The 15,709-nt window shown below is 40.1% G+C and overlaps 1 protein-coding gene across 8 annotated transcripts in view; it reads left to right on the top strand.

Moving 5' to 3' along the window:
* SLC4A4 (solute carrier family 4 member 4) overlaps positions 1-15,709 on the top strand; it is a 363,718-nt gene that overhangs the window by 248,972 nt on the left and 99,037 nt on the right. For all 8 annotated transcript variants that reach the window (XM_044945800.2, XM_044945799.2, XM_044945801.2 and 5 more), the window contains 5 exons: positions 2,189-2,346; positions 9,751-9,838; positions 12,011-12,165; positions 13,092-13,205; positions 15,337-15,511. In XM_044945800.2, coding sequence (XP_044801735.2) covers positions 2,189-2,346; positions 9,751-9,838; positions 12,011-12,165; positions 13,092-13,205; positions 15,337-15,511 — 690 coding nt within the window. The remainder of the gene's footprint in view (positions 1-2,188; positions 2,347-9,750; positions 9,839-12,010; positions 12,166-13,091; positions 13,206-15,336; positions 15,512-15,709) is intronic.

Here is a 15,709-nt window from a genome sequence, read left to right as displayed (position 1 = left end):
CCAACATCAGGGTCTTTTCAAATGAGTCAGTTCTTTGCATCAAGTGGCCAAATAATTGGAGTTTCAGCTTCAACATCAGTCCTTCCAATGAACACCCAGGACTGATCTCCTTTAGGATGGACTGGTTGGATCTCCTTGCCATCCAAGGGACTCTCAAGAGTCTTCTCCAACACCACAGTTCAAAAGCATCAATTCTTCAGTGCTCAGCTTTCTTTATAGTCCAACTCTCACATCCATACATGACCACTGGGAAAACCATAGCCTTGACTAAACAGACCTTTGTTGGCAAAGGTAACCTTTACTCGCCAAGAAAAGCACTTTATACCTTTACCTTTCTCCTCAAGCTCCCATGTACATCCGTCTTCCTCCTCCTCACCATCAGGTCATTCATATTTCACTGAAAAAATGTAAGTCCTTGGAATCATCTTCACCCCACAGACTTCCCAGATCACCCCTGACTGTACCTAGGGTCTGCCTTGCCTGGTTAGAATGGATGAGCTGTGTTCCATCTGGATTTAATCCCTCTAGCTATGCATGGATATCTCTCTTCTCAATAGTTCAAGGTTGCTTGAGCTGATTTGCAGTTATGCCCATTTCTCCTACAGTAGTAATCTGTCTTTACTAGATCATCTTCATGAACATTCCAAATTGTGATCATATTCCCCATGAAAAATCTCCGTTTTATCCTTTTCTTCACCTACCTCCTTAATTCTTGGCTTTTCTTGGTAGCAACATTTTGCAAAAGAATTCTCTCTACTCCCTGTCTCCATTTTTTCACATCTTATTCTTTACTGGGTAGCCTGGTGTCCGCTCTTGTATGGATCATCCACCCCTTCCATCTTGTCAAATTCATTGGTCTTTACTTTCTTTTAAAAAACATTTTTTAATAATTTGGCTGTGCTGGGTCTTTTGGTTGCAGCATGTGGGGTCTTTTTACCTGTGATTCTTTTTATAGCTGCAGCATGCCAACTCTTAGTTGCCATATGTGAGATCTAGTTGCCTGACCAGGGATTGAACCCAAGACCCTTGCACTGGGAGTATGGAGCCTCCCATAAGACCACTGGGACTTCCCTCGTGGTCCAGGTCCCATCATTAGTCCTTTCTTAGTTTTCATCTTATTTGAACTTCCAGCAGCCTTTGACACTGAAGCGGATAATCCTCTCCTCATTGTTCCCTTCACCTAAAGTCCTGGTTGGTGAAGGCCTGCTTTTATTCCTATCTCACAGGCTGCTCTTTTTCAGTGTCCTCTGCCAATATCTGCTTCCATTCCTATAAAAGGTTAGGTACCCCAGGGTTTAGGGTCAGTGGGCAGATGTTAAGGGTCAATGGACAGCCCTTTCCTCTGTCTACACTAACACCAGAGGTTGTATCATCCTATCACATGGTCTTAAATCCTGATTACACAGTGATATCTCCTAAATTTAGGTCTTTCTACTCCACCTTTCCATGGACTTTTCTTTAGTGGGTAAGTTCTGTTTGAAACATCTGAAACTCCTTACTGTGCCTTCAAGACCCTCCCCTGCTGGCCCCCCTCACGTCTGCAACTTCATCTGCTGCCGTTTTCTCTCCTGTGCTCCATCTGCTCCCACACACTGGGCCACCTGCTGTTGCTGTAACTGCCTAGCTCTTGCCTGGCTCAGAGGCTTTGGACTTTCTCTTCTCTTTGCCTAGAATTTTCTTTGCTCAGATCTTTACTTGGCTTGTCCCCTTACCCCAGTGTCAGACATGCTGCTTCTGAGGCCTTCCCTGACCTCCTTGTCTAAAGACGTATCCTCTTACATGTCTTACTTTTTCTTCTCAACACTTACCACTACTTTCAATTCTATTTTACTTCTCCCCTGCTGGAATATGAGCTCAAGAAGGCCGTGTCATTAGTTGACACATCCCTTATCATCAGGGCTTAGATCAGTTCCTGGCTCCCAGGAGACTCTTAAACTCATGTTTATTGAGTTGAATAAGTTAATGAATTGATACGTATGTAAATATTGTTTTATATGTAAACCACATGGCTATACACATAATGTTTTTGCATCCAAAATACAGAGAAAAACTTACTATAATAGAATGGTTAGACATAATAGAAGAATGGCTAGCTAGGGCCTGCCTGGTGCACATAGACTCATATAGAAATTTCTTTGAGTTCCCTTCTCTGGAAATAAGTTGTGTCTTCTTGGCTCTTCCCATGCAGCTGAAGAATAAGTTCATGAAAAAACTGCCACGTGATGCAGAAGCTTCCAACGTGCTTGTTGGCGAGGTAGACTTCTTGGATTCTCCTTTCATTGCTTTTGTTCGGCTGCAGCAGGCAGTCATGCTGGGTGCCCTGACTGAGGTCCCTGTGCCCACAAGGTAAGCTGCTCCCTGACTCGCTGGGGTCCGGTGTGGTCATAGGGAAAACTCCTCCCCATCAGGCTAGAGAGCCAATAGGATGAGGGTTCACCCAAAGCAAGCATGTTGGAAAGGTTTAACTTGAAATAACGGTTCAGTCTGACTTTCATGCTCTCGGTTGTCTTGGCACATGTATAGTAGTAATAATGATTATAATAATTAATTGGACTATGGAATAGTTTCTGATGGATTAGCCTATTTAATACTCATAATACTTTTTAAAGTATAAACTATAAGGGATTTTATAGATGAAGAAACAGTTTGAGAGTTTAAGTAACTTCTCCAAGATCATATAGATGGTAAGTGGCTCAGAGGTCTGAGTCATTTTCATTTGTTCTCTGTTATATTTGAAAATTGATAGTGGGTATGTTCATACATACATATACACATTATATATATCAATGTATGTAAATATGTCTATGTGTACATATTTAGACATGTATATATGTGTTTTGACTCAGTGGTAAAGAATCCTCCTGCCAGTGCAGGAGATGCAGATTTGATCCCTGGATCAGGAAGATCCCCTGGAGAAGGAAATGGGAATCCACTCCAGTACTCTTGCCTGGAGAATGTGGACAAAGGACCCTGGTAGGCTACAGTCCATGGGGTCCCAAAAGAGTTGGACACGACTGAGTGACTAAATAGCAATATGTGTTTATTATGTATATTCACAAAAGTAAAAATCATTAAGTTGTGCACTTAAATTTGTTTATTTTACTGTTATATGTTAGGACTCATAAAGTTTTATTTTAAAAGGACGTATACTACTGTTATTACAATCATGTACTCATACTGCACAGTACCTTAGAAGTCATCCTTTTCTATTTCCCTCTGTAACTGAGCTCAGTAGAGGAGCTAGGAAGCTTGACTTTTATGTCAAATGTAGTAGGTAAATAGAAGCTAATGCTTCAAATAAACTTGTACTTAGGAATAGGTTAAAGAGAAGTCTATAATCTTCAGGTTGACATTAGAAAATTGTTATAAAATAGGGCCTTTTTGGGGGGAGTGCCCAGGGCAAGGGCAGGGAACTTTTCTGTAGGTTTCGCCAGCTGAGCAGGAGAGGCTATGGATTTCCAGTGGTCTCAGAGGATCTGAGCAAGGTAAACCAACAAGATAAGGGGCTCAAGATTTGTTTTGAGCTAATTCAGGAGGAAAATTAGGAGAACATTTCCTTATGGCCTTCCATTCTATACATTACAGGCCATTCTTTTTTACGCTGCTATTTTTATCCCATTTTTCTATTTCTTAGACACTAACAACAGGGAGAATACTTGTCATATTACAATATAGGAATAATATAAACAGTCGTTGGACAAATAGCAGAGGAAAGGGGATAGTTATAGCTTATTCAGTTAATGGGATTATGATGATTTGTGTTTTCTATAACTTAGCTTTTTGCTTGAAAACATTCCAGCAGAGCTTTGCAGGTCCATCTGAGCAATCACCTGGCGAACAGCTAGCTGACTCAGTCGTGGCCGAACTCCAGCTTGCATGTCCCTTTGGTTTTATTTATGTCTCTTTGGACCAACTTTTCTGGAGCTTGAAAGAAAAAGACATGCCAAGAAGTGTTCAGTTGCACTTTTTCATTTTTTATTCTTTTTCTCTAGAAGCTACAAATAAAAATATTTTAAGAGGTTTTTTATTTAAACAATAACACAAGATCATTGAGTAGCAAGTCATGACCATTTTGGAGTCCCTCTTATCATCTGCTCCTGTCCGGCTCATGTTTTTCTGTCCTGGACAGTGGTACTAGTCTAGAGGTAAAATCAAGCATTATTTGAATTGAGAAAAGGAGCCCAGTCTATTCAAGGGAATATAATTCAATAATGTCATAAAGCTATTTCAGGGCAGTAATCTGAATAATATATCCTAGCATGTTAACATTTTTCCAGGAAATAGTTTTATCCATTTGCTATCCTCTGAACGAGGGCAAGCTGTAATCACTGAGAAGGGAGTCTCATTAGCTTCTTTGTGTGTGAGTAATACAGGGCCACTTACAATGGCTGCATCCTGTGAAATCTAATAAAGGAAATCCCACAAGGAGCGTGGTGGTCATTGTGGAGGATGTCTCTGCACTCAGCTGTGTGCTTTAACATGCATGCCACCCCGCTATCCTGCACAGAAACCTGAGAAATCTGTTTCTGTGCACATCTTGTAATGACGGTCATTTTTTCTTTTGAAAAATTTTTCTATTTTTCCTTTCCTTTAGAAGGTGGAAGACAGGCTCTTTTACTTATTATTATTATTCTTACTATTTATAATAAATAGCATTACTAGCATGCATCTTTTAGGAAATATGATTATAGCCACTCCGTTTGTATAGAGTTCACGAATTTCTCTATCCACTCTGCTCTTTGCTTGATCTAGTTTAGCTTTCTGTTTGCAGCTGGATTCCTACAAACTGGGTAGATGCTTTCTACATAGAGGACCTTCTTGTCATCCATGTGAAAGCAGATAAACTCTGTTCTTTGGTGACTTAGTCGGGTATGTTTATGATTTTCTTAGTGTCTTAACAGGCACTTTGCTTTGCTATCTTACATCTGTTCCATTGAGGCTGCCACTCAGTCATATTTATGGGCCACATGGAGATGAATATAATTCCCATTTTACAGTTCAGAGATGGAGCCACATGGATGACGCACTGTCAGTGCGGATTTCTGACTCTGAAGCCAGGCTCTTAGGGAAAATCTAAGGAGACTCCTAGAATGGATTGCAAAAAAATGCTTTAGGGTTTTCCCATGAAGACGAATCAAAGCCCTTGATCAATCTGTGCTTTTCTTACCTTGATTTGCACATCTGAGGCAAATAATTATAAAGGGAGCTTGCAGCAGCAGCCCTCTATAAAATTAGAATGTTTACCCCTTTGTGTCACCCTTAGTTAATATCTATTTTATGTTATAAATAATGATCTGCCTGAAAGCAGTGCTTTGTCCCTAATTGTCAAAACCATAAAAATTCTATTAGAGGAATTGGGATGGAGGTCTTGCTAGTTCAGTTCTGTCTTGTGTAACGGTCTTCCAGTGGCTCACTGCTGTTTACTGTGTGCAACATGGTTGGTTATGATGGGTGTGTGGTCCTTATGAATTTATTGAGGAAGCTACAGTTTAGCCACATTTTCCAAAGCCACTAAATATGAATAATGGGTTATTTGATTCACTGTTGTTTGAAAAAAAGGGAGTAAGGAATTGGTACATGCTGAGTTTATTTTAGAATGGCTGTGATATATCAGGGAGGAGGAGGGGTACACATCTCGGAAAAGATGGAGAGGTTTAGGAAGGCTGGCTCTTTTTCTGATATTATGCTCTATTTCTGCCTATAATTATTTTGTGAATATGAATATAGTCCGTTGGTTCTGGATGCAGATCATCTGGTACTGATTTTTGTTGTGGTGAATGCTAGAGGCATTCTCCCCAGGCACGATTGCTGCTGCTGCTGCTAAGTTGCTTCAGTCGTGTCTGACTCTGTGCAACCCCATAGACGGAAGCCCACCAGGCTCCCCCATCCCTGGAATTCTCCAGGCAAGAACACTGGAGTGGGTTGCCATTTCCTTCTCCAATGCATGAAAGTAAAGTGAGAGGGAAGTCGCTCAGTCGTGTCTGACTCTTAGCGACCCCATGGACTGCAGCCTACCAGGCTCCTCCGTCCATGGGATTTTCCAGGCAAGAGTACTGGAGTGGGGTGCCATCGCCTTCTCCGCCAGGCACGATTAGTTACATGGAAAAGTGAGCACATTAGAGTGGAAGGGCCTCATGAAGATTCTCGAGACAGCCAGGCACTATTATAAATTCTGTGACTTGTGTCTAGTTATAAGCGAATACAAAGAACTCAGCAACATAAATTATTTCACCCGAGCCAGCAATATGGGCTGTGCCCTTTCATCCACACAAATGTAATGTTTACTCTAATTCGATAATAAAGAAAAAAAGCTTCTGGTTAAAAATAACATCTGTCCATTGACAAAAAAAAACACAAACAACCACTTGAGTCATGAAAGAAGTCTTCAGTATGTTATAAAAGCCGAGTTTGGCAAGATGGACTTCTGTCATAAAGGTTGTAACAGCTTTTTCTTCTTGGAGGGTTAAAGAGGAGAGAACGTGTTTTGGACAGAGGGAACTTCAGCTCGATAAGTTGTTCTGTGTTGTTAGTTTTCCCAGATCTCTCATCTCCATTTCAACAGTGCACTTCCAATTACAGTCTTCCTAGGGGTCTGCTTCCCTACAGATGAAATTCTTGACCTGAGGTGATGTTTCCTGCTACTTGTGGGTGTCCAGAGTTCCTCTCTATGCATTTTAAGAAAATGGATTTACTCAGTGGTTCCTGATTGAAGTAATGTGAAAATTTTAACTGATACGTAACTTTTTATTTCTATTTGGCACTTGATGATTTTCTTTATACTTTATATATATATATATATATATATGAACATATATATGAATATATATATGTTTTAATAAAAATCACATTACTCAGGAAAGAGGAATTGTACCTTTATACCTAACTTAATGAAAACACTGTAGCTCTCATATACTGGGTTTGCTACTATGATAAATGGTTTGTTTATGGTCACCACTGGTCTGTTACTGCCATTTCTTCTTTGGTCCTATTTAGTAAAGAGCAGAGTAAATATTTGTAGAAGATGTATGCCCACATCTCATAGGATTTAAGGTGGAAGATCCATTACTCTGTTATCCCTTGGACTAGCTGCCCACTGTCTGCCAGAATTTATTTGAGGACTATTAATGACTGAGAGCATTTTCTGCACTTTCTAATAAGACACTATTTTGGCTTTGTTGCCATATAGTCAACCTGATAATTAATTCACGTGTCAGTTGATAAATGTGCATTTCCATAGTGTGTATTTATAAATGTAAAATAATCATGATGCAGATACTAGGGAGAAGTAGGAAGATGTAGACAGTGGTTCTGAAAAGGGTTAGATATTGTGTAGTGCTTAGATGCTAATATTTGGATGTGCTCAGATGCTCAGTTATGTCTGACTCTTTGAGACCCTTTGGACTGTAGCCCATCAGGCTCCTCTGTGCACGGGGTTCTCCTGGCAAGAATATTGGAGTGGGTTGCCATTTCCTTCTCCAGGGGATCTTCCCAACCCAGGGATCAAACCTGTGTCTCTTGAGTCTCCTGCATTGACAGATGGATTCTTTACCACTGCCCCCTGGGAAGCCTGAAATAATAAAAAATGACAGGCAAAGGAAATACATTATTTTAAAATGTATTAAGTAAAGCATCCAGGTGTTATATATGTTCTCTTGCTGTACCACATTTGCCCACTTCTGTCTAAAGCTATACCCTATTGTCCTGCCTGGCAGCTGGCCCTTGGTAGACAAGTAAATAGAATTGGGACATATGAAAAGTACTGTATGTGTTTCTTAATGAGATTTGCATTTTACTTTAGTTGTTAAATGTTTTTTTCAGGTGTTGCACTCATTCAGTGAGCCATCCCTTTAGAAAAGTGCATTGTACTTTTCTGTCAATAAAAAAAGCTCTTGATAATACTGTATGTGGTGGCGTATAATTTAGGTTCAGCTTCAGAAAAAGGCAAGTTCTAGTTAGAAGAATTAAAACCCAGTTCTAATAATGACTTCCTTCATACTTGAATGACTTTCGTGCCTGCTGATTGCTTTTGCCCATTTCATCTACTGTGATAACACTTGAAAGCGAGTGCACCGCTCCACTCCAGAACTGGTTTCTAAGCAAATAAATACTGAATGGTTTTATGGTTATTCTGGTATAAACTCTGAGGATTCAGACATTCAGATTTACCTTCTTACATTCTCAATTTGTTTTTTTTTCTTTACTCTTTAGATTAAATTTTATGATGAAAAATGGAATTATCTATTCAAGGGCATTTGAGAACAGACCCTAATACCTTGGAGAGTGTTGGCTATCAATAGCCCTTTCTTATACAACAAAAAATATAAATAAATTAGTAAAAAAGTAAATTTTACCAACAAAAGTCCTAAGCCATTCATGGTTTCATAAGATCTTACTTAAGCTTTCTTGTCCCCAGCTAAGTATCCACAACGTCTTTCCCCAGAGTGGCCTATGGAAGTCATAGTTGGATAGCCTTCTCTGGTGTATAGGTTGCACAGGTATTATTAAGCAGAATTGTGTGCTGAAAAAAAACAGGAGGTAAAAAGTCCTATCTGTCTTGTTGTTCAGTTGCTTAGTCATGTCCAACTCTTTGTGACCCCTTGGACTGCAGCACACCAGGCCTCCTCGTGCTTTACTACGTCCCAAAGCTTGCTCAAACTCATGTTCATTGAGTCCATGATGCCATCCAACCATCTACTGTGTCATTCACTGGGGACAGTCTTTGAGCCCATCCATTACCTTCCTTGAGCCTAGGTTTCTTCACCATTAAATGGGAGTAAGATGCATGTCCTTATAGCAAAGGATAGTAGGAGTTTAAATGATATGTGAGTGTGAAATGCTTTGTAAGCTTTAGAAAGCTGTGCAAACATAGCATGTGATCATTTTTATTGTCCTCATTATCTCCATGCTAGGTAAGATATGATCATAAATAAGCAAGGCAGGGATTTGTCTAGTATTGCCTTTTGTCTGTTTTTGAATTCATATACTTCCTGCTCCCCAGTTGAGAGTTGCATCTTTGCCCTTGTGATCAGTGAGGGATTCCTTCCAACATGATAAGGGGTGAACTTGAGTGGAGATAAGCCCGTTATTGCAAGTTTCAGGACCTAACTACTGTGGAACTGTGCGTTATCAAGAAAACAAGTTTGGAAAAGAAAATAAGGAATCCTGTAAAAGAATTTTAACTGTGAATGATGTTTTATATTTAATTTCTCTCAAATTTTTCCTTCTTTACTTTGGTTGTCAGCATGTGGCTTATTGTAGAGGAGTTGGATTTTGCTGACCCCCAGCCACTTCTGAGTAGAACTATTTCTTTAAAATATGGAGAGGATCACTTGTCACCATCAATATTGGGTGAAGAAAAGTCAGAAAAATCAGAAGATGTGCTAAGTCTTTCTATTTATTGTGCTTAATGGGTTTTCTCCAAAGATTCTGAAAAGTCAGAAGAAAGAGAAAGGAAAGAAAGTTTAGAAAAGAAAGACTTACTCATGTAGTGAACCTTTCCTTCTTCATGAAGAAGCTTTTTAGGGTTCCATGCTCAATTCTCCCTTGCTTCCAAACAAAATGAACAACAATTTGTGTTTCACAATAGTATGGAAGAGTGCCTTTCATATTACCAAGACTATGACCTTTGTTTTAAAGATGAATTCTAGACCTAACCTTTTTATGAATTAGGATTAAACATGTCTCAGTGTTATGTGTATTGAGTTTGATGAAATATGTGTTACAGCCTTTGCTTCTTTCCTCTCCCAATAGGTTCTTATTCATTCTCTTAGGTCCTAAGGGGAAAGCCAAGTCCTACCATGAGATCGGCAGAGCCATTGCCACCTTGATGTCTGATGAGGTAGGGAACCGGGAAGATGGTGATCTGTGAATGTCATTCTTGTGTCCTCATAGTGTGAGTTGGCTGTCACAATTTCTTGAATTAGAATTATGTAGTTACCAACCTTCTTTAAAACATGAGGTACAGTCATTTGTGCAAATGAGCTGACACCTGCTTTTAATAGTTTTCAAAAAATAAATTTTATGTTAGAATAAGTCATATTTTCCTTTCTCTAAACATTTGCAGTTCTGCAAACTGAAGTATGTTAAATATTATTTAAAAGGTTCAAGTCACTCTGTATTAACATAATCTCTTAAAATGTTTAATATATTCATCCTGCAAATTCAAGTGTTTTGTTTCAGAAGTGGGTTTTATAAAATAATGCATAGTAAAATGCATTTTCCCTTAGGTATCAGAAAGTACCTGTTTTTGTGGTTTTCTTATCTTGTGGGAAGGAATGATGCATATACTAACATGCATTAGCAACCATTCTGCAAAGTATCTAGCACTTTGAAATTATGACTGTACTCTCATAACAGCTTGACGTCACTACACACACCTTAGACGTGTTGAAACTTCCGAACTAGTCTCACAGTAGGAGAAATACTATTAGAATATAGGATCACTGATTTCTGCTTTTATGCCTTTCTAGCTTGCTATTTTGCCGAATGTTTTGTTTTTGCTTCATTGCTTGATATGTTAGCTTCTCCATGTGTTGAGTGGAGAATAGCGCATTTAGTTAATGGCAGTTCTATTTGGTGATTACTCAGATGGTTACTTAATTTGGGAACACTGATGAATAGCAATGCTGTTTTTTTCCTTTGAAGCAACTAGGCATCTCAGTGGGTTTTTTTATTTATTTCTGCATATTTACAATTTCTTAATTCTTCACCCTAAGATGTATTGATCAGAAATGCTTTAGGCAAAAAAGAAAAAGAAGAAAAAGAAATGCTTTAGGCTGCACATGACAGAAAATCTGACTTATTGTGGCTTAAACAATTTAGGGTTTGTTTTGCACACATATTAGGAAATTTGGAGGTAAGTAGTTGCTGGAGTTGGTTAAACTTAACTGCTTAATGGTAAATCAAGGGCCAAGGCTCTTGCTTTGTGGTCTTAAGATGGCTGCTGCTGTCAACTCCAGTCACACCATCTATAGCAGAGCAGGAAGGAGGAGGCAGGGTATACTAGCTGTGTCTTTCTTTTTGAACTGGTATTTTAATGCTCCTCCCACACATTGTTTTTTCTTTTTTTGTAATCCCATGAGTCAGAACTGCCCATCCTTACCTGCAGGCTAGGCTAAGAAAGATACTGACTTTCCAGCCTCCATAGTGGGAGGTAGCAAGAGAAAATAAGGCTGGAGCCAGTTATGTCCACTGCAGATGTTATGCTTACACTTTGAATGACCTCCCCTAAACCCCAAAACCCCCACACCATTATGTGTTGTTTGATAGTTTTTACACATCCTACTGAGGAGAAAAGACAGCAATCTTTAAGAATAGCCAAAGGTATCAAACAGGGCCCATCTTCTTTCCTGGAGACTAAAGAATTTGACTTACAAGGTGTGAAAGGCTTGGGTTATGTATAAAGGACTTTCAGATTATCAGGCAGGTTAGAAGAATGAAATGATGGACAAAGAGTATGATACACATTTGCTACCTTGGATGGTTTGGTTATTGGCTTCCTAAAAGACAGACAGATGATCACCTACTTAAAACCCCTTTGCTTTAACTCACATTATTTGTGTGTTTGAGAGCTGCAGAATTTGAGTTTTAACCAGTCTTAACACTCAGTTTGAACTTTTCCTTCTTGAATTAGAAGCAGTGGTTTGGCCCAGTAGTTTTTATTTCAGGGAATGATTGTGTATTTCTCTAAACTATTTTCATCTGGCTTCCATAGCAACCATATCAGTAATAGTACATACCAGTGGGAGATGAAAGGCAATGCTATTTTATGGTATTGTTAGGAAAAAAATCATATAAAAGAAGCACAGCTGTTTTCTCATGCCTCTACCTATATTCTTTGGGTTCATAATCTGGATACTGAAATATTTTGGATTAAGCTGAATAGTAGGAAATAGGAGGCTATGGTCACAGTAATGTTAAAGTAGATTATGGATTGCATTCTTCAGCCTCAACATCTGAGGCATGTGGAGAGTTCTCTTGTTGGATCAGCACATCTCTTCTTATTCTTTAGGTGTTCCATGACATTGCTTATAAAGCGAAAGATAGGCAGGACCTGATTGCTGGCATAGATGAGTTCCTAGACGAAGTCATTGTCCTTCCACCTGGGGAATGGGATCCAGCGATCAGGATAGAGCCTCCTAAGAGCCTTCCATCGTCTGACAAAAGGTAAGATGATCAGGCCATTGGGAGTTTTAATCTTTGAGAAGGAGATTTTTTTTGGAAGAGGTTCTGTCTAGTGCCTTAATATTGACAGATTTCCATTCAACTTGAGGTATTATTGCAAATGAATCACACATGTGCCTTCATTTGACATTTGATTGACACTGGAAAATGGGCATGTGGTGATATTCTTCAGTGATTACAAATTAAAGATCTCAGATTATGATATTGGAATACACTGTAGAGATTCTTTTGGGATGTTTCTGGGACCCCTTTATAGGTGGAAAGATCAGTTTACTCAAGGTGGCTCCCTGTAGATTTAAGAGGTTAAGAAATTGGGTGAGATAATTGAGGGGAAGCCATTTTCTAGAAATCTGTGGTTTTCCAGATGAAACAATTTCCCTTTCATACAACATACAGTTTATTCAACTTTTTATTCATCTACTCATTTTTTGGGGGTCTAACTAGAACACTTTAAAGTTGTCTGCTTCCCTGTTAAAGAGTCTGCCTGGAATGCAGGAGACCCTGGTTCAATTCCTGGGTCAGGAAGATCTCCTGGAGAAGGGATAGTCTACCCACTCCAGTATTCACGGTATTCCCTGGTGGCTCAGACGGTAAAGAATCTGCCTGAAATGTGCGAGACTTGGGTTCAATCCCTCAGTTGGGAAGATCCCCTGGAGGAGGGCATGGCAATCGATGCCAGTATTCTTGCCTAGAGAATCCCCATGGGCAGAGGAACCTACAGTCCATGGGGTCGCAATGAGTCAGACACCAATGAGCTATTAAGCACACACAGGATGGTGGCAGGAAATAATGATCTTTCTCCCAAAGGGTTTTTGGTCCATCTCTTCATTAGTTAGTGCACGATGTAGCTAAGAGGCAGGTGAATAAAATAAAACTAATCTTCTCTTGGGCTCTGTTGTCTTGATTAGAAAGAATATGTACTCAGGCGGAGAGAATGTTCAGATGAATGGGGACACGCCCCACGATGGAGGCCATGGAGGAGGAGGACATGCAGATTGTGAGGAATTGCAGCGCACTGGAAGGTACCTGATGGATTCTTCTGTTGTTCATGATGAGGTTCCCCTCTGGTCTGAATTCCCCTTCATCTTTCTATCAGTGCTTTGTTACTGGTTTCTATGGTCGGTCAGCCAACACAGGTTTATGGTGTGTTATAGTCACAGGTGCTTGGGCTGCAGCAGTGAATGGATGGAAAACCTCTGTCCTTAGGGGTCTTACTTTGCAGTGGTGGGAGACAAACAGTGAGCAAATGACGAAATGTGAATCTGATTGTGTGGGGCAAAGTAAAGCAGAAGTAGGGAGTTTTGCAACAGGCGAAAGGTACTAGGTAATACCATTTTACATAGCGTGGTCTGTAAGGGAAGGCCGTAAAGGGAATTGCAGCATTTGAGGAAAGTCTGAAGAAGTGCGGAGGCAGATCCTGGCGGGGGGGAGGGGGGGTTGCGGAGAACAGCAGGGTGCCTAGTGGGTGCTGGGTTGGCACAGAGGCCAGCGTGACGGCAGTGGCATGAATGAGAGCTGTTAGAGAAATGGGGGGTGGGGTGGGTGTGGCAGAAAGGCCAGTCTCTCCCTGCCCTTGACTTGCTTGATTCCATCTCTTCCTGATGCATTTACTCAGAAGTGTACCCATATTACAGAACAGAGTACAGAGTTATAGAACATGTACAGAGTTACATGTTACAGACATGAGTGACTTGCCAGGCCACTGTCTCCTCGGCCTGCAGTGGGGAATTCAGGTTTCTCAGGCAGCTTTGGCTAAATCTCTTTTTATTAGAATTGTGCCTTCACTATTAGGTTCTCCATTTCAATCTGAATTAAGTACAGTTTTAAGTAGGATACTTGTTTATGAAGATACGACTTTTTAAAAAACACTTCAGATTTTTGAAAACACAAAGGTATGTCATTTTAACAGACAACTGAATCTGAATGAAATGACATTCTTTTCTTCCTCCAGTGACCCACTTGGGTTTGTTTCCCAAATGAAGAGGATGTTATTTCTCTCCTCTTCCTTCTTAAAGACTAGAGAACAGAACCTCTCTCTCCCCCATTTTTTTCCCTGAACAGTTCTTTACAAACTATTCCCATTAGAAATATCCTTTTCCTCTTCTATAGATACAATTTCTGGGATTTAACTTCTTTATTTAATCAGACTGTAATCTTTGATATTTTAACTTTCCTAAGTGCATTGCATGTCTGCAATGTCTGCTACCATGCAATATGTCTGTACATACCAAGAAAAGTGAAGCAGGGTGTTGAATGCAGCTAAGACAGACAGACAGACACACAATCCTGGGAATGTGTGAGAGCGTAGTGCAAGTCTTGCCATGAGTGGAGGATCAAGACTTCCAAGGGTTGTAGCGCTCTGAGGGAAGACATCAAAGGCAGAAGGCACAACGTGGGGAAAGCTGAGTGAGGTTTGGTTGAGGGAGTGAGCTGACACATGACAGACAGCTGGCCTGCCTGTGGATATGAGGCAGCTCAGCTTGCTACGTTCCTCCAGGACACACCTGCATGGCTTTCTCCCTTCATTCTTTCCGATCCTCACCCCAAAGTCACCCGTTACGAGTCCTGTTCTGGCCACTCTGATATTACAGCCATAGCAACTCTAGCATTTAACCCAGATCCCCACTTAATTTTTTTTTCTTTGATTTTTAGCCCCATGCATTTTACTTATTTTGTTTGCCTCACTCAGAAAATAACTCCATGAGGGTGGGTATTTTTTCCTGTGTTATTCGCTGTTGTATTTCCAGTACTCAGAATAGTGCTGGGCATATCCCAAATGACCAAATACACGTTTGTGGAATGAATGAATGAATGAGGCTGGGATGGAAGTTCTGACAAGATTAGAAAGGGCCTTATGGTCGGCTCACAGGTTGGGATGTTTTCCTTCAGACACTGATACTGAATTCATCTACACAATTCACTCTCATCTAAAGACCAACAGTCTAGGGAATGTGACTGCCTAATTTGGTGATCAAAAAGAAGACAGAAGAAAATGTATTCCTTTACAGTTTTCTGATTTTATCTTTTCTGAAATAGTATCTTGCTGATTCAAACACTTTAAATACACCTTCTCTGTGATTAAAATAAGTTATCTCTTGGTTCATTGCCCGATACTTTATTTTACATTGTCACGTTTGCTTTTTTCCTACCCAGGTTCTGTGGTGGACTCATTAAGGACATAAAGAGGAAAGCACCATTTTTTGCCAGTGACTTTTATGATGCTTTAAATATTCAGGCTCTTTCAGCAATTCTCTTCATTTATCTGGCAACTGTAACTAATGCTATCACTTTCGGAGGACTGCTTGGGGATGCCACTGACAACATGCAGGTGGGTTTGGTTTGGGGGAAGACACAAATAGTACAGCCAGATTGCCTTCCTCACCCCTGCAGCTCAGCGAGAAGCAGATGGCCTTTCAGTTACTCAGCGTGATTTTCTTTCTTTTGCTGGATGCTGCATTTTATTTCGCTTCTGGTCTGCTGCTGTATTTCCAGCATTTTAGTAGTTACAAAAATAGCTCGATGAAAT

The sequence above is a fragment of the Bubalus bubalis genome, chromosome 7 (genome assembly GCF_019923935.1).
Source record: "Bubalus bubalis isolate 160015118507 breed Murrah chromosome 7, NDDB_SH_1, whole genome shotgun sequence".
Taxonomy (NCBI): domain Eukaryota; kingdom Metazoa; phylum Chordata; class Mammalia; order Artiodactyla; family Bovidae; genus Bubalus; species Bubalus bubalis.
Note: the sequence above shows the minus strand (reverse complement) of the source record. Positions and strands in the feature narration are given on the sequence as shown.